A 22500-nucleotide genomic window follows, 5' to 3' on the forward strand; every position below is an offset into this window, starting at 1 on the left:
GTACGTGGAGCGACGACAAAACAAAATCTTGATCCCTCGTTCAACCTTGTTTATTATTAAAAAGTCAACACCAAAGTGAAAGTCTCCAACTGTTCACCAAGAAACACCTTCCACTGCAAAGACCAAGACGTGATGTTTGTGTAAAACCACAAGAACAAGAAAGTGCAGCTCAGTCTGTTTGTCTTCTGCTCTTCTACATTAACAAACAGGATTTAGTTTTGTCGTGGCTCCACATACAAAATGTTCTCTGTAAACTCGGGATGATTTCTTAGTCAGACAAATGTTTCCTTTTTGGTTCTTCCTGTGGATCAATCCTGCCCATCACCTTCACCTTTCACTATTTTTCAATTCCGTTGGGAAGAGAAACAGTTTGAACGGAGGTTTGAGTCACACACATCTGATTCTCTTTTGCATTTATGAAGTTCACAAACACATTTCTCGAGTCGTTTTCCGCTGTTAGGATCCAACAACCACAACAATGACGATGTTCGAATCCCAAAACTAAAATATGAAACGTGGATCTTTCCCAGTTTACATGAGGCGATGACCGGGAGTCTGAAATTTGTGATGCATGTTTTGACTAAATGTAAAGTGGAGCTGTTTAATGTCACACTGTGGAACATTCTCGGCAGAGCAGTGACGTGTCCATTAGGGTTGGGCAGTATTACAGTATTACAGTTTACTGCGGAATCACAAAATAACAACAGTATCAGTTTCATCACTGTCATTAAAAAAGAAAATCTGCAGCATAAAGACCTGAGATAAAATTATAATTGACTGATATCTAAATGTGTTTGCTCAGTGTGTTTGTATTTTCAATTTACTGCATCACAATTTAAATCTAATAGTATTTATAAAGTTTCTTGGGGAGACGACGTTGGATTAGTTTTGTTCCTTTTGTCACGTGACGTTCATAAAACCAACACAAGACACAAGTCTGACTGTGAGAGAGTTGGTCCCCCCAAAAATACTCGTACTTCTGCAATTTGGAGCATTTTGACTTCAGGACACATTTGTTTATGTTTTACAGAAACAAAACTTAAACCCACATGAGTCATTTACATGAACTGTTAGTGCTGATAAAAACAGCTGCTCCTTGTGCTGCTGATGTGGTTCAACTTTTGTCGGACTAAAGGACACGACTCTGTGGAATATTTGTTTTTTCTGTGACAGAGGATGTGCTGCTGACGGTGAGTCTGTTCTGTTCGTGTCACGTTGGAGACGGTTTGTGTTTTAACTTTTCAGAGATTATGTTCCTGGCTCCACTGCATGTGTGGATTTCACCCTACGTGAGCGTAAAAACTGAAACTTTTGGATGTGTCACTTTTAGAATGTGGACGCTCGTCTGGAGCGGCTCGTCTGGAGCGGCTCGTCCTTCGCACGGAGATTTGAGAAAATAAGATCTTACAAGTGACTAAACGCCTCGGTCGAGTGGTTCATACGAGGTCACACACACACAAACGCCTCAGTCGGTCGAGTTTCATACGTAACAGCGTCACTAAACGCAGTCTCAGGTCACAGTGGACACACGTGTGTGTCACAGTCGACAGGTCACAGTGGTTCACACACACGTGTGTGTACACACACACACACACGTGTGTGTAACAGTCTGCAGGTCACAGTGGTTCACACACACGTGTGTGTAACAGTCTACAGGTCACAGTGGTTCACACACACGTGTGTGTAACAGTCTGCAGGTCACAGTGGTTCACACACACGTGTGTGTAACAGTCTGCAGGTCACAGTGGTTCACACGCACCAAAGTCGTACTAAAACATTTTAGTAATACAATAATACTGTAAACTCCGGTAAAATCCTGAGACGGTTTCACGGTTTCAAAATGTGGATATTGCCCAACCCCAGTCTCCATAGAAACGAGCAGGTAAGAGACAGAAAAGTTCCGCAGTGCAGCTTTATCTGAGCTCGTGTGGTGTTGTGACTCACTGGAACGACGGAGGACGAGAGTCTCCGATGCCTCTGGTCCTCTCGGGGGGCGGGGCTTTGTCCGGGGGAGGCGGGGCTCTGTCCGAAGGGGGCGGGGTCAGGCGGAAGGGCGGGGCCGTGCTGCTGGTGGGCGTGGCCACGGACATGACGTCAGAACCTCTGAAGTCCAACTGAGAGTCTGCAGACACCAGCTGAGAGGAGAAGAAGAAGAAGAAGAAGAAGAAGAAAAAGAAGAGAGGGACGAGAGGAAAGAGGAGACAGAGGAGAGAGAGAGAGAGGAGACATGAGGACATAACAGGACATCAGGGAGAACAGAAATGTGGATCAATGAAGTTTGTCTAAATAAGAAGAAGGACAGAAGAGAGAGAGAGAAGAAGAGGTGGAGGATGAGTGGATGAGGAGAAGAGGAGAAGAGGAGTAAACATGTGTGTGTGACAGACCCAGCAGACGATCCTTCCGTTGGCGCAGGGAAGAACAGCTCCATCATCACTGATCTCCTCCTTCACCACACTGACAAAACACACACACACACACACACACACACACACACAACACACACACACACAGAATTAAACACATGAATGTGTGTGTGTGTGTGTGTGTGTGTGTGTGTGTGTGTGTGTGTGTGTGTATAGTGTGTGTGTGTGTGTGTGTGTGTATAGTGTGTGTGTGTGTATGTGTGTGTGTGTATAGTGTGTGTGTGTGTGTGTGTGTGTGTATAGTGTGTGTGTGTGTGTGTGTGTGTGTGTATAGTGTGTGTGTGTGTGTGTGTGTGTGTGTATAGTGTGTATGTGTGTGTGTGTGTGTATAGTGTGTGTGTGTGTGTATGTGTGTGTGTGTGTGTATAGTGTGTGTGTGTGTGTGTGTGTGTAGTGTGTGTGTGTGTGTGTGTGTGTATAGTGTGTGTGTGTATAGTGTGTATGTGTGTGTGTGTGTGTGTGTAGTGTATGTGTGTGTGTGTGTGTGTGTGTATATGTGTGTGTATAGTGTGTGTGTGTGTGTGTATGTGTGTGTGTGTGTAGTGTGTGTGTGTGTGTGTGTGTATAGTGTGTGTATGTGTGTGTGTGTGTGTGTGTGTGTGTGTAGTGTGTATGTGTGTGTGTGTGTATGTGTGTGTGTGTGTGTGTGTGAATAGTGTGTGTGTAGTGACTCAGCTCTTGTGTGATTCACATTATTCATGTTTTAATTTAATCGATCATTTGTTTTTATTGTTTTTATCTGTGGAATTTATGTTTTATTTTTCAATTTGAAATCAAATCTGATTTATTATTTTAACACATTTATATTTACAACAGAAACAGCCAAGAACCAGATCTAAACCAGGACTAAACCAGGTCCAGACCAGGTCCGGACCTACCAGGTCTGGACCTGGTCTGGACCTGGTCTGGACCTGGTCTGGATCTAGTCCAGGTCTTGGGGCTGAACCGGCGGAAGATCAAAGGGAGCGCGGTTATTAAATATTCCCCTGAGTCACGTGGGCTGTGGTCTTTAATCCTGGACCAGGTCTGGACCAGGACTGGACCAGGACTAGCTGAGGACTAACTGAGGACTAACCCAGTACTAACCCAGGACTGGGCGTGACCCGGACTAGACCCGGACTAGACTCGGACTCACCCAAAGTCTCGGTCCTCGGACCTGAAGAAGAAGCGCGCGTGTGGTTTGTTCAGCGCGTTCTTCACGTCCAGCAGGGTCACGCGCTGCGCGGGCACGCCGATGCGCACGAGGTACGGCGTGTGCTGGTCCTCGAGGTGGTAAATCACGCGCGTCTCCTCCATGGTCCCGGTCCTGGTCCACGCCCGGTCCTGGTCCTGGTCCTGGTCCTGATGCTGAGGAAGATGCTGCTCACGTCAACACGTCCAGACGCATCACGCACGCACAGCACTTCCGCCGCGGACACGCCCTTCACAATAAAAGCCCTTTGAAAAAAATAAACCTGATTTAAAACACACAAAACGACAACAAGTGTTTTTATTATTATTATTAATAATAATAATAATAATAATAATAATAATACAATATTAATTATTATAAGAATAATAATATCAACTTAATAATAATAATAATAATATTTATTTATTTATTTAGTACAATATTCTATAAACACTTGGTTGGTTTTCGGCTTCTAGATTGTGACGATGTCAAACTCCCAGATGGGGGCAAGAGACAAAGTTTCCTGTTAATAACATTGTACTTCATCATGAAATATCCAAAAAGTTTATTCACAAATATTTAATGGAATATTTTCTGTGGGTGACTAAACTCATTCACCTGCTGTTACAACAAAAACCCACATTTACACTGTATTTAAACTGTATTTAAACTGTATTTAAACACGGTGATGTCATCTGAAACCAGTCTTTAAATTACATCATGATGAGTCTTTATCCTCTGACCCTTCCAATAAATAAATAAATAAATAACTAAATAAAATAAATAATTAAGAAACTGTGTTAAAATTATATTTAGTTTGCATAGTATGTTATTTATTTTGCTATATGTAAATATCTGTTTCATCATCAATGTACAGAAGCAAACAGATAGATTTTTTTTTTTTTTTTTTTTGAAACTCTGTCATGAACAGGTTTGGGATAATATATATATATATATATATATATATATATATGGGTGTTGACATCGCAATACCAAGTGATGGTAATATCAGGAAAAAGGAACACGAGAAGCTAGAGAAATACCAGGGGCTCAAGGAAGAGCTGGAGAGAGCCTGGAAAGTAAAGGCATCAGTGGTGCCTGTGGTGATCGGACACTCGGGGCTGTAACCCCAAACTGGAAGAGGCTACAACAGATACCGGGGAAAAACAATGAACATCTCAGTCCAGAAAAGTGCAGCACTGGGAACAGCAAAGATACTGCGCAGAACTGTCAAGCTCCCAGGCCTCTGGTAGACGACCTGAGCTGAATGAGGGTGAGAGACCAACCACCGTGAAGGTGAGAAACACATATATATATATATATTTTATATATATATATATATATATATATATATTTCCTTCTTCTCCTTTTCGAGAAATGTGCTTTTCTGTTGTTTATAATGTGTATTTAGTATGTTTATGATTATTGTTTCTCTCTTGGCAGAAACTCGAAATAAAATCAAGTCAATATTGTGATTTAAAGACAAGTGAGTGTGCAGTAGAATTATTTTTGTCATTTTATGTGTGAAAATAAATAAATAAAATAAAATTAGTGCAAAAATAAGGCAATAAATACAAAAAAATAGATAGATTATGTATTAAAACTGATTTGGTGAGAGGATAAAATGATGATTATAATAAAAATAAAATTAAAATAAATAAATAATGCGAGGAAAATAAAAGATGTCTCCATAGCGCCCCCCTCCGGCCGCTAAACTTTGTCCGCGAGCCCTTTACTTCCTGTTTGTGTCTCTGTCCCCGGCTTTGTCCTCGGGGTCCGTCCTCCGGCTCTGTCCCCGTGTCCCTGCACGCTCACCCTCTCCGTGTCCCCGGCGTCTGTCCCCGGGCCGTGTCCCTCTGTCCTCCGGAGCCACAGCGGGAGGCTCCGCGCTCCGTATCCGGGCGACAGAGACTCTTCCCCGGCTTCAGCCCAGAGCCAGACCGCGAGCCCGGACAAATCCACCGGGACCTCGGGACACTGCGGCAGACTCCGGCCCCTGCTCCCCGCGGAGGAGGCTCGGTTCTCGGGTGGACTCGAAGCCGCACTGGCCTTGTTTTTTCCCCCCGCCGGAGCTGCGGAGACACTGCGGTAAACTTTGGACCGTGTATCCGGGAGACGGCGCATCTTCCCCGGCGGAGCTCGGAGTGACAGCCCGGTGTCTTCACAGACTCTTGGAGCTGGTGTGAGACAGCGGCGCCCCGTGAGCCTCGTAGCCGGGCCACGGTCCACCTTCCTCGGCCGAGCTCGTCGCGTTTGCGCTCTGGATCTCCAGGGGCACCGCGAGACTTGTATACGAGCAACAGAGCGCCTTCCCCGGCTTGACCTCGCAGCAGCAGCCGGTGTCCGTCCGCCCTGATGGATGTCACATTTTCACTCAGTTTTGACAGTTTATTTGGAGTTTCCTGCGCCTTTTGGCTTCGCTCTTTTATTCGTGTTTATTTGGTGAAAGAAGCGAATTATTTGGACTTTAAAGAAACACTAATTGAGCCACTTTGTGACCTCAGATGAAGCTAATGCTAATGTAGCTAGCGGCGGATAAAGTTTAACACAACACTCCTTAGTTTCATGTTTACGGGCCGAGGCGCGGATAAACTTCTGTTTTTAGTGCCTTTTATTTGTTTTAACTTAATATTTTTTCATAACTCAGGGGTTGTAGACTACAAAGTGCACTTTATCACGACTAAAATCAAACCTTTTCTTTGGAAAACCTGATGTTTTTGCCTAAAGTGTCCTTGAAACTACTTGAAATGTAAATGTCATTTTATACATTTGAATTAAGAGTCAAATTATTTATTCATAAAAAGCAGTTTGACAAATATTTTTTATACAATTTACAGATAAATACTATAAAAGAATAGAGTCTGGGCAGTGGATTTGGTGCTCAGCAGGTGAATATAAAAGAGATTCTGATCATTTAAACAGAGCAGGTTTAATGCCAAAGGCCCAGAGTGTGTCGTGTGTGTGTGTCCTGTGTGTGTGTGTCCTGTGTGTGTGTGTCCTGTGTGTGTGTGTCCTGTGTGTGTGTCGAGTGTCGTCACAGCTCTGAACTCTGGAATCATTTTATAAACTTTTTTATTTTTTATGACTTGATAAAGAATTTAAAGTGCACTTTTTAGTTCAAACCGCACCTCTCTGTAACAGATCTTTTATTTTTACTTTTATTTACTCCTGATATACTGCGTTCTGCCTTATGTTTGTGGTGGTTTGGTTCTGGTTTAGTCCTGGTTTAAACTCCGTCTTGTCCCTGGTTCAGACCCAGTTCAGGCCTGGTTTAGAACCGATCTAGTCTTTGTTTTGTCCCGGTTCAGTCCTGGTTTATTCCTCAGACAGACTCAGTTCCCTGATTCAGATCCACTTCAAACCTCATTGAGACCCGGTTGAGACCTGGTCTAGTCTCTGTTTAGATGGTGATTTAAACCCTGGTTCAGACCCGGTTCAGTCCTGGGTCAGTCCCTGGTTTAGTCTTGGTTTAGTCTTGGTTTAGTCTTGGTTTAGTCCTCAGTCAGAGTCAGTTCAGTCCCAGGTTCAGATCCGCCTCAAACCTCGTTCATACCCAGTCTAGTCTCTGTTTAGACCCGGTTGAGACCCGGTTCAGCCTGGATCATGTCGTCGTCTCCTCACTCTCGCTCGCTCTGTTGCTGTCGCTCCCTGTCGGCCTCGGGGGGGCGCTGTACTGCTCCCCCTTCAGAGCGCTGCCCCCTGGTGGACGTCGCCTCCGCCTCAAACCACGCCCACTTCCACCTGCGTCACCTGCACCTGGACCTGCAGGTACGACAGGTGCCCTCCCCCCTGTGTGTCAGGTGCCCTCCCCCTGTGTGTCAGGTGCCCTCCCCCCTGTGTGTCAGGTGCCCTCCCCCTGTGTGTCAGGTGCCCTCCCCCCGTGTGTGGTCAGGTGCCCTCCCCCTGTGTGTCAGGTGCCCTCCCCCCTGTGTGTCAGGTGCCCTCCCCTGTGTGTCAGGTGCCCTCCCCCCCTGTGTGTCAGGTGCCCTCCCCCTGTGTGTCAGGTGCCCTCCCCTGTGTGTCAGGTGCCCTCCCCCCTGTGTGTCAGGTGCCCTCCCCCTGTGTGTCAGGTGCCCTCCCCCTGTGTGTCAGGTGCCTCCCCCCTGTGTGTCAGGTGCCTCCCCCTGTGTGTCAGGTGCCCTCCCCCTGTGTGTCAGGTGCCCTCCCCCCCTGTGTGTCAGGTGCCCTCCCCCTGTGTGTCAGGTGCCCTCCCCCTCCCCCATGTGTGTGTCAGGTGTCCTCCCTCCCCCCCCGTGTGTGTCAGGTGCCCTTCATCTGTGTGTCAGGTGTCCTCCCTCCCCCCCGTGTGTGTGTGTCAGTTGCTTCTCGTGTATCCGGTCCCTCTCGTGTGTGTCAGGTCCCTCTCGTGTGTGTCAGGTCCCTCTCGTGTGTGTGTCAGGTCCCTCTCGTGTGTGTCAGGTTCCTCTCGTGTGTGTCAGGTGCCTCTCGTGTGTGTCAGGTCCCTCTCGTGTGTGTCAGGTCCCTCTCGTGTGTGTCAGGTGCCTCTCGTGTGTGTCAGGTCCCTCTCGTGTGTGTCAGGTGCCTCTCGTGTGTGTCAGGTCCCTCTCGTGTGTGTCAGGTCCCTCTCGTGTGTGTCAGGTGCCTCTCGTGTGTGTCAGGTGCCTCTCGTGTGTGTCAGGTCCTCTCGTGTGTGTCAGGTTCCCTCTCGTGTGTGTGTCAGGTCCCTCTCGTGTGTGTCAGGTCCCTCTCGTGTGTGTGTCAGGTCCCTCTCGTGTGTGTGTGTGTGTGTGTCAGGTGCCTCTCGTGTGTGTGTCAGGTCCCTCTCGTGTGTGTGTCAGGTCCCTCCTCTCGTGTGTGTGTCAGGTGCCTCTCGTGTGTGTGTCAGGTCCCTCTCGTGTGTGTGTCAGGTCCCTCTCGTGTGTGTGTCAGGTCCCTCTCGTGTGTGTGTCAGGTCCTCTCGTGTGTGTGTCAGGTGCCTCTCGTGTGTGTGTCAGGTCCTCTCGTGTGTGTGTCAGGTCCCTCTCGTGTGTGTGTCAGGTCCCTCTCGTGTGTGTGTCAGGTCCCTCTCGTGTGTGTGTCAGGTCTCGTGTGTGTGTCAGGTGCCTCTCGTGTGTGTGTCAGGTCCCTCTCGTGTGTGTGTCAGTCCCTCTCGTGTGTGTGTCAGGTCCCTCTCGTGTGTGTGTCAGGTCCCTCTCGTGTGTGTCAGGTGCCTCTCGTGTGTGTGTCAGGTCCCTCTCGTGTGTGTGTCAGGTGCCTCTCGTGTGTGTGTCAGGTCCCTCTCGTGTGTGTCAGGTCCCTCTCGTGTGTGTGTCAGGTCCCTCTCGTGTGTGTGTCAGGTCCTCTCGTGTGTGTGTCACTCGTGTGTGTGTCAGGTCCCTCTCGTGTGTGTGTCAGGTCCCTCTCGTGTGTGTGTCAGGTGCCTCTCGTGTGTGTGTCAGGTGCCTCTTCTTGTCTGTGTGCAGATAAACTTTGCGGTGAAGGAGATGAGCGGCTGGTTGGTTCTGGACTTGTCTCCTCTGCGCTCCGGGGTCCAGACTCTGGTTCTGGACTCTCACCCGTCGGTCCTGGTCCGGTCCGTGGACCTGAAGGACCCGGAGCGAGCCCAGGACCCGCCTCAGTCCCTGGTCTTCACGTCGGAGGGTTTTTCGGAGTTTGGGTCGGCGCTGAAGGTGGTTCTGCCCGAGCTCAGAGCCGGGAGAGAAGTCCAGGTCACGATCCGGTACAGCACCACGGACGGACCGGCCGTGAGTCTCACACTCTGTCAGCGTGTACTTAGACCTGGGTTAGACCTGGTTTAGTCCTGATTTAGTCCTGATTTAGTCCTAGTTTAGGCCAGGTTTAGTCCTGTTATAGTCCTAGTCTGGATTGGTCCTGGGATTTGCCCAATTTTAAAATCTGAGAGTTCAAAATCTTATTATTATTGTTCCTTTAGTCCTGGTCTGGTTTAGTCCTGTGATAGTCCAGGTACAGTCCTGGTCTGGTTCCAGGTGGTTTAGTCCTGGTCTGGTTTAGTCCAGTTACAGTCCTGGTTTGGTTCCAGGTGTGGTGGTTGGACCCGGAGCTCACCTGTGGACAGACTCGCCCCCTGGTGTTCACTCAGGGTCACTGCGTGTGTAATCGCTCCTTCTTCCCCTGCTTCGACACACCGGCCGTGAAGAGCCCCTACAGCGCCACCATCAGGGTACGAGAGGGAACACGGCGGGGCGGGGAGGGGAGCACTCTGAGAACTCTGAAGGACTCTGGAGAACCCTGGGGAACTCTGGGGAACTCTGGAGCTCCTTGGAGAACTCTAGAAAATCCTGGAAAACTCAGGGGAACTGTAGAGAACTCTGGAGAACCCTAGAGAACTCTGGAGCTTTCTAGAGAACTCTGAAGGACTCTGGAGGACTCCAGTGGGAGATTTTGTTCTTAAATAAATCTCCAAACATCTGCTCCTCAGATGTTTCTCCTTCTCGTTCTTTGTTTGGGATCAGATGAAGGTTCTGGTGTAAAGTCCTCTCACCTGAAACACTCAGAGAAGACCAGGACCAGACCAGGACCAGACCAGGACTGACCAGGACTGACCCAGGTGTGTGTGTGGTGTTTGTGCTGCAGGTTCCGGACGGGTTCACGGTTCTCATGAGCGCGTCTCGGAGTTCGTTCTGTCGAGAGGAGCGAGTGTTCCAGTTCTGGATGGACGAGCCGGTGCCGTCGTACCTCGTGGCTCTGGTCTGCGGAGAACTTCAACACCACGACCTGGGGCCCCGGTGAGACCTGACACACACGGAGGGACCTGACACACACGGGAGGGACCTGACACACACGGGGAGTGGACCTGACACACACGAGAGGCACCTGACACACGCGGGGAGTGGACCTGACACACACAAGAGGGACCTGACACACACGGAGGGACCTGACACACACGGAGGGACCTGACACACACAAGAGGGACCTGACACACACGGAGGGACCTGACACACACAAGAGGGACCTGACACACACGGAGGGACCTGACACACACGGGAGGGACCTGACACACACGACAGGGCACCTGACACACACGAGAGGGACCTGACACACACATGGGGGGAGGGGGCATGTGTCTCTGCAGTGGGCGTGTCTAACCCTGTCCTCTTCTCTGATTGGTCAGGAGCAGAGTGTGGGCGGAGCCGTGTCTGTTGTCGTGTGCGGTGCAGAAGCTCGGGGGCAGTGTGGAGCGGTGGCTCAGTGTGGCCGAGCGTCTGTTCGGGCCGTACCTGTGGGGCAGGTGAGGGCGCAGGGTCACAGGTCATGGGGGCACAGGTCATGGGGGCACAGGTCATGGGGGCACAGGTCATGGGGTCACGGAGTGGAGAGAAAAAATAACATGAGAAATGTAGAAAACCTGAACTTGAATTTCAACTGAAAATAACTACAAAGAATCACAACAAAATATGTGTTGTTCTAAAACACTGAAAATTAAATTAATAAAATACTTTTTTTTATTACTAACAGTTACTATTTTAAAGCAGTGAAAGTTGTGTTCTCCTTCAGGATCTTCTCATCGTCTCTTTCCTCCTGACTCTTTATTTCAAAAACAGTAGAAGATGCAGATCGACTTCTGTTCAATGTTCGTCTCCAAAACTCAACAGCGACCGACACGAGGACAGAACAGAGTCAGTGTGTCGGTCTGAGAACAACGACTTCTGTTTGATCTGGAGCATTGTTCATCATGAGTGTGTTTACATGAACATCAGAGTCTCTGGGACCGTCGGGTTTTTCAGTCATGCTGCATGTAAACGCACTAACCCCGATACTACAATGTAAAGTTGAGTGTGAATGTGTCCAAAACACAAATACTTCTGAAATATTTTCCAGGGCAGAATCTAGTGTTGGTCGTCTCCGTATCTTCTTTAGCCGACTCCTTAAACTTCAGTTTCCACCACCCCGCACAAGCTTAAACCCAACTAAATCTTTCCTGTAGAACACTTTCATGCATTGTGTGTTCTCGCACTCTGTGTGTGAAGACTTTGTAATATTCAGTCCGCAAGTTTTTCAACTTTACTTTTAAACTTTTCTGAACAGAAACAGTTCAGTGTTTTGTGTTGAACACTTCTACCTCGCTCATGGTCCCAAAACACCAACAGAGAATCACTCCTGTCACTATAGTCCCAAAGAACACTCTCCCATAAAACACTGAGGCAACAGAACACACCTCAGTGTACATGTAGAGCGCCATCTACTGGGAAACACCGGAAATACAGGAAAAATAAAACATTAACAAGGTTTATTACTACAATTTATTGAAATTCAGCAGGCCGGATTAAAAGGTTTAAAGGGCCGTAGTTTGCCCACCCCTGGTCTACACAGATTCTCCCACAGAGGAAATGCATTCTGGGAATTCCCCCGCTCGTGTTCTTCAGGGCGTCCGGCTTCACAAAGGGAAAGTTCTGTACGATTCTTTTCTATTTTCACAAGAGAAACTTTTTAAATGTTTAAATCCTTGTGGCTCCTAAAGTGTCTTTGCCAGACTGAACCTCGCCGCTCTGGTCCAAACGCTCCACACCTGGTTTTAGTCCTGGTTTGGTCCCGGTTTGGTCCTGGTTCAGTCCTGGTTTAGACCTGGTTTAGACCTAGTTTAGTCCTGGTTTAGGCCTGGTTTAGGCCTGGTTTGGTCCTGGTTTAGGCCTGGTTCAGTCCTGGTTTAGACCTGGTTTAGACCTGGTTCAGTCCTGGTTTAGTCCTGGTTTAGACCTGGTTCAGTCCTGGTGCACTGGACACATTTGACTCATCTCTCTTCGTCTCTTCGTCTCTTTGTCTCTTTGTCTCTCTGTCTCTCTGTCTCTTCGTCTCTCTGTCTCTTCGTCTCTATGTCTCTTCGTCTCTCTGTCTCTCTGTCTCTTCATCTCTCTGTCTCTCTGTCTCTTCGTCTCTCTGTCTCTTCGTCTCTCTGTCTCTTCGTCTCTTCGTCTCTCTGTCTCTCGTCTCTCTCTGTCTCTCTCTGTCTCTTTCGTCTCTCTGTCTCTCGTCTCTCTGTCTCTCTGTCTCTCTCGTCTCTCTCGTCTCTCTGTCTCTTCGTCTCTCTCTGTCTCTCGTCTCTGTCTCTCTGTCTCTTCGTCTCTCTGTCTCTTCGTCTCTTTGTCTCTCTGTCTCTCTTCATCTCTCTGTCTCTTCGTCTCTCTGTCTTCGTCTCTTCTGTCTCTCTGTCTCTTCGTCTCTTCATCTCTGTCTCTTCGTCTCTCTGTCTCTTCGTCTCTCTCTCTCTCTGTCTCTTCGTCTCTTCGTCTCTCTGTCTCTTCGTCTCTCTGTCTCTTCGTCTCTACGTCTCTTCGTCTCTCTGTCTCTCTCTGTCTCTCTGTCTCTCTTCGTCTCTCTTCGTCTCTCTCTGTCTCTCTCTGTCTCTTCGTCTCTCGTCTCTCTGTCTCTTCGTCTCTCTGTCTCTTCGTCTCTCTTGTCTCTTCTCTCTCTCTGTCTCGTCTCTCGTCTCTTTGTCTCTCTGTCTCTCATCTCTCTGTCTCTTCGTCTCTTCTGTCTTCGTCTCTCTGTCTCTCTGTCTCTTTGTCTCTTCTCTCTGTTCGTCTCTCGTCTCTCTGTCTCTCTCTCTGTCTCTTCGTCTCTCTGTCTCTCGTCTCTCTCGTCTCTTCTGTCTCTTCGTCTCTCTGTCTCTTCTGTCTCTTCGTCTCTCTGTCTCTTCGTCTCTCTGTCTCTTCGTCTCTCTGTCTCTTCGTCTCTCTCGTCTCTTCGTCTCTCTGTCTCTTCGTCTCTTCGTCTCTTCGTCTCTCTTCGTCTCTCGTCTCTCTCTTCTCTTTCGTCTCTTTGTCTCTCTGTCTCTCTCGTCTCTCTGTCTCTCGTCTCTCTCTCTCTCTGTCTCTTCGTCTCTCTGTCTCTTCGTCTCTCTGTCTCTCTCTGTCTCTCTCTCTCTTCGTCTCTTGTCTCTTCTGTCTCTCGTCTCTTCTCTCTCTCTCTGTCTCTCTGTCTCTTCGTCTCTCTGTGTCTCTCTCGTCTCTCTCTGTCTCTCTCTCTCTGTCTCTTCTGTCTCTCTGTCTCTCTGTCTCTCTTGTCTCTTCGTCTCTCTGTCTCTTCGTCTCTCTGTCTCTTTGTCTCTTCGTCTCTCTGTCTTCGTCTCTCTGTCTCTTCGTCTCTTCGTCTCTCTGTCTCTTCGTCTCTCTGTCTCTCTCTCTGTCTCTTCGTCTCTCTGTCTCTTCGTCTCTCTGTCTCTTCGTCTCTTCGTCTCTCTGTCTCTCTGTCTCTCTCGTCTCTCTCTGTCTCTCTCTGTCTCTCTGTCTCTTCGTCTCTCTGTCTCTCTCTCTGTCTCTTCGTCTCTCTGTCTCTTCGTCTCTCTGTCTCTTCATCTCTCTGTCTCTTTGTCTCTCTGTCTTCGTCTCTCTGTCTCTTTGTCTCTTCGTCTCTCTCTCTCTCGTCTCTTCGTCTCTCTGTCTCTTCGTCTCTACGTCTCTTCGTCTCTCTGTCTCTTCGTCTCTCTCTCTCTTCGTCTCTTTGTCTCTCTGTCTCTTCGTCTCTCTGTCTCTTCGTCTCTCTCTCTCTCTGTCTCTTCGTCTCTTCGTCTCTCTGTCTCTCTGTCTCTTTGTCTCTTCGTCTCTCTCTCTCTTCGTCTCTTCGTCTCTCTGTCTCTTCGTCTCTATGTCTCTTCGTCTCTTCATCTCTGTCTCTTTGTCTCTCTGTCTCTTCGTCTCTCTGTCTCTTCATCTCTCTGTCTCTATGTCTCTTCGTCTCTCTGTCTCTTCGTCTCTCTGTCTCTCTGTCTCTCTCTCTGTCTCTTCGTCTCTACCTGTCTCTTCGTCTCTCGTCTCTCTCTCTCTCTCTTTGTCTCTCTGTCTCTCTGTCTCTCGTCTCTCTCGTCTCTTCGTCTCTCTCTCTGTCTCTTCGTCTCTTCTGTCTCTTCGTCTCTCTGTCTCTCTCTCTCTGTCTCTTCGTCTCTTCGTCTCTCTGTCTCTTCGTCTCTCTGTCTCTTCGTCTCTCTGTCTCTTCTCTCTCTGTCTCTTTGTCTCTCTGTCTCTCTGTCTCTTCGTCTCTTCGTCTCTCTCTCTGTCTCTTCGTCTCTCTGTCTCTCTGTCTCTCGTCTCTTCGTCTCTTCGTCTCTCGTCTCTCTGTCTCTCTCTTCGTCTCTCTTCGTCTCTCTCGTCTCTCTTCGTCTCTGTCTCTTCGTCTCTTCGTCTCTCTGTCTCTCTGTCTCTTCGTCTCTCTGTCTCTTCTCTTTCTTTCCTCTCCTCCTCTTCCTGTCGCTCTCCCTCTCGCAGATGTGACGTGGTCTTCCTCCCTCCCTCCTTTCCGATCGTCGCCATGGAGAACCCGTGTCTGACCTTCATCATCTCGTCCATCCTGGAGAGCTCCGAGTTCCTCCTCATCGACGTGATCCACGAGATCGCCCACGGCTGGTTCGGGAACGCCGTCACCAACGCCACGTGGGAGGAGATGTGGCTGAGCGAAGGACTCGCCACGTACGCCCAGAGACGCATCACCACCGAGGCCTACGGTACCACGCCGGGTCCTGGTCCAGTCCGGGTTTAGTCCGGGTTTAGTCCAGTCCTGGTTTAGTCCGGGTTCAGTGGGGTTTCAGTCCGGGTTTAGTCCTGGTTTCCAGTCCTGGTTTAGTCCTGGTTCAGTCCTGGTTAGTCCAGTCCTGGTTTTCCAGTCCTGGTTTTAGTCCTGTCCTGGGTTCAGTCCTGGTTAGTCCTGGTCTAGTCCTGGTTTCAGGTCCTGGTTCAGTCCTGGTTCAGTCCTGGTTTAGTCCTGGTTCAGTCCTGGTTCAGTCCTGGTTCAGTCCTGGTTCAGTCCTGGTCAGTCCTGGTTCATCCTGGTTCAGTCCTGGTTCCTGGTCGTCCTGGTTCAGTCCAGTCCTGGTTTCAGTCCTGGTTTCAGTCCTGGTTCAGTCCTGGTTCAGTCCTGGTTCAGTCCTGGGTCTAGTCCTGGTTAGTCCTGGTTCAGTCCTGGTTCAGTCCTGGTTCAGTCCTGGTTCAGTCATGGTTCAGTCATGGTTCAGTCCTGGTCAGTCCTGGTTCAGTCCTGGTTCAGTCCTGGTTTCAGTCCTGGTTCAGTCCTTCAGTCCTGGTTCAGTCCTGGTCTAGTCCTGGTCAGTCCTGGTTCAGTCCTGGTTCAGTCCTGGTCCTGGTCTAGTCCTGGTTCAGTCCTGGTTCAGTCCTGGTTCAGTCCTGGTTTCAGTCCTGGTTCAGTCCTGGTTCAGTCAGTCCTGGTTCAGTCCTGGTTCAGTCCTGGTTCAGTCCTGGTTCAGTCCTGGTTCAGTCCTGGTTCAAGTCCTGGTTAGTCCTGGTTCAGTCCTGGTTCAGTCCTGGTTCAGTCCTGGTTCAGTCCTGGTTCAGTCCTGGTTCAGTCCTGGTTCAGTCCTGGTTCAGTCCTGGTCTTGTGTGTTTTCAGGTGAGGCGTTCACGTGTCTGGAGACGGTGGTTCGTTTGGACGCTCTGCACAGACAACTGCGTCTGCTCGGAGACAACAGCCCCGTGAGCAAACTGCACGTCCCCCTGGAGCCCGGTGAGTCTCTTAGAGCCCTGGTGAGTCTCTTTAGAGCCCGGCGAGTCTCTTTAGAGCCCGGCGAGTCTCCTTAGAGCCCTGTGAGTCTCTTTAGAGCTCGCTGAGTCTCTTTAGAGCCTGTGAGTAGAGCTGTGAGTCTCCTTAGAGCCCTGTGAGTCTCTTTAGAGCCTGTGAGTCTCTTTAGAGCTCGCTGAGTCTCTTTAGAGCCCTGTGAGTCTCTTTAGAGCCCTGTGAGTCTCCTTAGAGCCCTGTGAGTCTCTTTAGAGCTCGCTGAGTCTCTTTAGAGCCCTGTGAGTCTCTTTAGAGCCCTGTGAGTCTCTTTAGAGCCCTGTGAGTCTCTTTAGAGCCCTGTGAGTCTCTTTAGAGCCCTGTGAGTCTCTTTAGAGCCCTGTGAGTCTCCTTAGAGCCCTGTGAGTCTCTTTAGAGCCCTGTGAGTCTCTTTAGAGCTCGCTGAGTCTCTTTAGAGCCCTGTGAGTCTCTTTAGAGCCCTGTGAGTCTCTTTAGAGCCCTGTGAGTCTCTTTAGAGCTCGCTGAGTCTCTTTATGTCTCTATGTGTGTTTCAGGGGTGAACCCGAGCTCCCTGATGAATCTGTTCACGTACGAGAAAGGATTCTGTTTTGTGTCGTATCTGTGTGAGCTGAGCGGAGACAGAGAACGCTTCGACGCCTTCCTCAGTACGTCCTCTGTGTGTCCTCTGTGTCCTCTGTGTCCTCTGTGTGTCCTCTGTGTCCTCTGTGTCCTCTGTGTCTGTGTGTCCTCTGTGTGTCCTCTGTGTCCTCTGTGTCCTCTGTGTCCTCTGTGTCCTCTGTGTCCTCTGTGTCCTCTGTGTGTCCTCTGTGTGTCCTCTGTGTCCTCTGTCCTCTGTGTCCTCTGTGTCCTCTGTGTCCTCTGTGTCCTCTGTGTCCTCTGTGTCCTCTGTGTCCTCTGTGTCCTCTGTGTGTCCTCTGTGTCCTCTGTGTCCTCTGTGTGTCCTCTCTCTGTTCAGAAGTACATTTGTGAGTTTGTTTTTTGTTCTGTGTCCTCAGAAGTACATTTGTGAGTTTGTTTTTTGTTCTGTGTCCTCAGAAGTACATTTGTGAGTTTGTTTTTTGTTCTGTGTCCTCAGAAGTACATTTGTGAGTTTGTTTTTTGTTCTGTGTCCTCAGGAGTACATTTGTGAGTTTAAGTTTAAGAGCGTCGTGGCTCAGGACCTGATCGTCTGTTTCCTGCAGCATTTCCCCGAGCTGCAGAGCGCCCCCTCCAGGACAGGTCAGTACTATTACACATTATTATTTATTTTTATTTTTTTTATTATTTAATTTAATTTAGTTTAGTTTAATTTAGTTTAGTTTAGTTTTGTTTTGTTTGATTGTCCCTCTGCCCCCCTCTGTCCCTCTGTCCCTCTGACCCTCTGCCCCTCTGTCCCTCTGCCCCTCTGACCCTCTGCCCCTCTGCCCCTCTGACCCTCCCTCTGCCCCTCTGCCCCTCTGCCCCTCTGCCCCTCTGCCCCCTGCCGTGGTCATCAGGTCTGGAGTTCGAGCGGTGGCTGACGGCGTGCGGCGCTCCTCTCTTTGAGCCGGACCTGTCTGTAGGGGGCGCTCTCACTCAGCCCGTGTACGACCTGCTGCGTCTGTGGAGCGACCCGGCCCGACCCCCCGACCCCCACAGCCTCGCCCCCTTCGACCTCTCCTCCTGGAGCACCTTCCAGATCGTCCTGTTCCTCGACCGCCTGCTCGACCTCGCCCCCCTCACACACGGTACACACACACATACACACACTATACACACACATGGTACACACACACTATACACACATATACACACACACATACATACACATACATACACTATACACACACACACACATATACACACTATACACACATGGTACACACACACACACACTATACACACTATACATACTATACACACACACACACACACACATATACACACTATACACACACATGGTACACACACATATACACACTATACACACATGGTACACACACACACTATACACACTATACACATACTATACACACACACACACACACACATATACACACACATGGTACACACACATACACACACTATACACACACATGGTACACACACACTATACACACATATACACACACACATACATACACATACATACACTATACACACACACACACACACACACATATACACACTATACACACATGGTACACACACACACACTATACACACTATACATACTATACACACACACACACACACATATACACACTATACACACACATGGTACACACACACTATACACACACACTATACACACACACGGTACACACACATACATACACTATACACACACACATATACACTATACACACTATACATACTATACACACACACGGCACACACACATATACACACTATACACACATGGTACACACACACACACACTATACACACACACACACTATACAAACACACACACTATACACACTATGCACACATACACACACGGTACACACACATATACACACACATACACACACACTATACACACACACACACGGTACACACACACACACACTATACACACATATACACACACGGTACACACACACGGTACACACACACGGTACACACACACACTATACACACATATACACACACGGTACACACACACACACACACATATACATATACACATATACACACTCACACATATATACACACATGCACACACACACACACACATATACACACACACACACACACATATACACACACACACATATACACACACATACACACACACACATATACACACACACACATACACACACACTCGCCCCCCTCATCCTCCCCCCATGTGTCAGGTGCCCTCCTCGTTTGTGTGTCAGGTGTTCTCCCCGTGTGTGTGTCAGGTGCTGTCCCCGTGTGTGTGTCAGGTGCCCTCCCCGTGTGTATGTGTCAGGTGCCCTCCCCGTGTGTGTGTGTCAGGTGCCCTCCCCGTGTGTGTGTGTCAGGTGCTGTCCCCGTGTGTGTGTGTCAGGTGCTGTCCCCGTGTGTGTGTGTCAGGTGCTGTCCCCGTGTGTGTGTGTCAGGTGCTGTCCCCGTGTGTGTGTGTCAGGTGCTGTGTGTGTGTGTCAGGTGCTGTCCCCGTGTGTGTGTGTCAGGTGCTGTCCCCGTGTGTGTGTGTCAGGTGCTGTCCCCGTGTGTGTGTGTGTCAGGTGCTGTCCCCGTGTGTGTGTGTCAGGTGCCCTCCCTGTGTGTGTGTCAGGTGCTCTCCCCATCTGACCCGTTGCTCTCGTGTGATTGGTCGCTCAGAGCTGATGTCCCGCCTCTCGTCGTGTTACTCCGCCCTCTTCGCCGCGCTGAACGCCGAGGTGCAGATCCGGTGGCTGCAGCTGGTCGTCCGGAGCCTGTTCTACCCCGAGCTGCCCCGAGTCCGAGACTTCCTCCACAAACACGTGAGTCCGGCCCCGCTCCCGTGCCCTCGAGCAAGACACTTCACACAACGACACTCATGCTCGGCACGGGAAGGGCATCCGGCGTAATAACCTCTGACAGAACCAGCTCTGTTTCTGTGTGTGTGTCTGTGTGTGTCTGTCTGTGTGTGTGTGTCTGTCTGTGTGTGTGTGTGTGTGTGTGTGTGTGTGTGTCTGTCTGTGTGTGTCTGTCTGTGTGTGTGTGTGTTTCCATGGATACACAACACTAGATCTCACCTGCACAACCTGTTAATCCCACCGCCATCTTGGTACTGGACTGAACCAGGACTAAACCAGGACTGAAACCAAAACTAAACCAGGACTAAACCAGGACTGAACCAGGACTGAACCAGGACCAAACCAGGACTGAAACCAGGACTGAACCAGGACTCAGCCATTACTTAGTGTCGGGGTGGGCCGTCAGAGCTCCAGTGCAGAGCTCTGCGCCTCACAGAACCCGATTGCACTTTGCGGACACCTGCTCCACGGTCTCTGGGTTCTCTCTCTCAAGTCCAAGATTAGTCCTGGTTTAGTCCTGATTTAGTTCTGATTTAGTCCTGGTTTAGTCCTGGTTTAGACCTGACTATGGATTTTGTTGCGGTCGATATAATCATCGATATATTTAGTGATGTAAAAATACACTGTAAATCTTGAATTGTTTAAAAAAAATTAGGTTTGTCTCTGTTGGATTTTAAATTGGGTTTATTTAGACAATATTTCTTGTTCTTGTGCCTCTTTACATCACATTTACAGACAGTTGGTCGGACTAATGTCATTTGTACATCATCACATTCTAGCAGCTAGTAAAGAAATTAAACTAGCGCTATCAACCTTTAGCCGTAAATGCTGCGCCCCACGGTAATGAATCATATGTGTAAATGTTGATCATTCACACTTCTGTTCACAGCTCATTTACATCAACACAACTCCAGTCACACATGTACAGACACATATATTCACTTTACAACAGAACAATAGAAAACAGACTGTTTATGTCAGATCATCAATAAACAATGAGAAAAAAACAAAACCAGCTTTAAAGTCGACACATTTCAACACTCAGAGTCACACAGGCTCCTCCCACATCACAAGTCTGTACTAATAACACACACACACACACACAGGCTCCTCTCACATCACAAGTCTGCACTAATAAATGTCCTTTTAATCCAGACTCAAACCGATTGTCCATAAAAGGAAAATAATCTCAGTGTTTGGATCTGTGTCTGCAGGTGTAAACAAACACACGTGTGTGACGTGACTCTGCGGTGTGTTCAGGGACAGTACAGACACACACACACACTCTGATGCAGAGTCACATATGAGGACATTTATCTGTAAACTGGATTAAATCAACAGAATGTAGAGTCGAAGATTTAGAACCACGTAGAACATGACCACAGGAAATATCGGCAAGATTTAAACCGATCACCGATATGTTTCCAGGTGCACGTATCGGCCAATAATATCAGCCAACCGATATATTGGTCGGGCCCTAGTCCTGACCCGCTCGCAGACCCACCTGTAAAATTCCAGAAAGTTAAAACCCGACCATTTCAGCGACTATTTGCAGGGACCCGACCTGGTGCAGGACTCGGGTCTGGTCTGGTTTGGGTCTGGTTGGGCGTTTCTCCTGGACCAAGATGGCGGCGTCTGTGTCGTTGTTGGTTCCATAAGTGTTGGTTCTTCAGTGTGAGGTCTTCTGTTGTGTTTCTGTGTGTGTGTGTTTGTTTCTGTGTGTGTGTGTGTGTGTGGGTGTTGTTTCTGTGTGTGTGTGTGTTGTTTCTGTGTGTGTGTGTGTTTGTTTCTGTGTGTGTGTGTGTTGTTTCTGTGTGTGTTGTTTCTGTGTGTGGTGTGTTGTTTCTGTGTGTGTGTGTGTGTGGGTGTTGTTTCTTGTGTTTCTGTGTGTGTGTGTATGTGTTGTTTCTGTGTGTGTTTGTTTCTGTGTGTGTGTGTGTGGGTGTTGTTTCTGTGTGTGTTTGTTTCTGTGTGTGTGTGTGTGGGTGTTGTTTCTGTGTGTGTGTGTGTGTGTGTGTTTGTTTTCTGTGTGTGTGTGTGTGTGTGTGTTTGTTTCTGTGTTGTTTCTGTGTGTGTGTGTGTTTGTTGTCGTGTGTGTGTTGTTTCTGTGTGTGTGTGTTGTTTCTGTGTGTGTGTGTGTGTGTGTTGTGTGTGTGTGTCTGTGTGTGTGTGTGTGTTTCTGTGTGTGTGTGTGTTGTTTCTGTGTGTGTTTTGTTTCTGTGTGTGTGTGTGTGGGTGTTGTTTCTGTGTGTGTGTGTGTGTTTGTTTCTGTGTGTGTGTGTGTGTGTGTGTGTGTGTGTGTGTGTGTGTTTCTGTGTGTGTGTGTTGTTTCTGTGTGTGTGTGTGTGTTTGTTTCTGTGTGTGTGTGTGTGTGTGGGTGTTGTTTCTGTGTGTGTGTGTGTGTGTGTTGTGTGTGTGTGTGTGTGTGTGTTTCTGTGTGTGTGTGTGTGGGTGTTGTTTCTGTGTGTGTGTGTGTGTGTGTGTGTTTGTTTCTGTGTGTGTGTGTTGTTTCTGTGTGTGTGTGTTTGTTTCTGTGTGTGTGTGTGTGTGGGTGTTGTTTCTGTGTGTGTGTGTGTTGTTTCTTGTGTTTCTGTGTGTGACTCCGTTTCCCACGATGCCTCTGTGCAGACGTCCAGGATGTACACGGTGCCGCTGTACGAGGACATGGCGTCCGGCGTCATGAGGAGCAACGCCGCCGAGTACTTCAGCCAATCACAGCGCAGACTCCACCCCAACCTGAGGAGGAGCCTGCAGGCGCTGCTCCTGCCCAATCAGAGCGCGGCGGCGGCGGGCGGCGGGGAGGCCAATCAGAGCACGGCAGCAGGCGGCGAGGAGGCCAATCACAACAGCCCGCTCGCCGTCCGTCAAAACTCTGAGGAGACGAATCAAAATGGAGGAAGTTTGGTGATTCAAAATGGAGGACAGACCAATCAAAACGTTTGGACACAAAATGGAGGCCAGGCGAAAGTGAACGGCGCCGCGCCCAATCAGAATG

At 48.9% G+C, this 22500-nt stretch overlaps 2 protein-coding genes across 2 annotated transcripts in view; one reads left to right on the top strand and one right to left on the bottom strand.

Annotated features, from left to right (window-relative positions):
- The window catches only part of LOC129412594 (segment polarity protein dishevelled homolog DVL-3-like), a 13898-nt gene extending 10179 nt beyond the window's left edge, over nt 1-3719 (bottom strand). The window contains exons 1-3 of the mRNA XM_055166604.1: nt 3559-3719; nt 2385-2454; nt 1945-2135 (exon numbers count right to left, since the gene is read on the bottom strand). Coding sequence (XP_055022579.1) covers nt 1945-2135; nt 2385-2454; nt 3559-3719 — 422 coding nt within the window. The remainder of the gene's footprint in view (nt 1-1944; nt 2136-2384; nt 2455-3558) is intronic.
- A 2355-nt stretch (nt 3720-6074) lies between these two features.
- The window catches only part of rnpepl1 (arginyl aminopeptidase like 1), a 16698-nt gene continuing 272 nt past the window's right edge, over nt 6075-22500 (top strand). Inside the window, exons 1-12 of the mRNA XM_055166740.1 lie at nt 6075-7362; nt 9018-9299; nt 9596-9736; nt 10150-10301; nt 10688-10804; nt 14775-15010; nt 15910-16023; nt 16587-16698; nt 17168-17271; nt 17529-17759; nt 19327-19469; nt 22134-22500. The exon at nt 22134-22500 is cut by the window's right edge and continues 272 nt beyond it. Of these exons, the coding sequence (XP_055022715.1) occupies nt 7198-7362; nt 9018-9299; nt 9596-9736; nt 10150-10301; nt 10688-10804; nt 14775-15010; nt 15910-16023; nt 16587-16698; nt 17168-17271; nt 17529-17759; nt 19327-19469; nt 22134-22500 (2164 nt within the window). The 5' untranslated portion in view covers nt 6075-7197. The remainder of the gene's footprint in view (nt 7363-9017; nt 9300-9595; nt 9737-10149; nt 10302-10687; nt 10805-14774; nt 15011-15909; nt 16024-16586; nt 16699-17167; nt 17272-17528; nt 17760-19326; nt 19470-22133) is intronic.

This window comes from Boleophthalmus pectinirostris, unplaced genomic scaffold, assembly GCF_026225935.1.
Source record: "Boleophthalmus pectinirostris isolate CB_2022bp ecotype Guang Dong unplaced genomic scaffold, ASM2622593v1 HiC_scaffold_9, whole genome shotgun sequence".
In the NCBI taxonomy this organism is placed as follows: domain Eukaryota; kingdom Metazoa; phylum Chordata; class Actinopteri; order Gobiiformes; family Gobiidae; genus Boleophthalmus; species Boleophthalmus pectinirostris.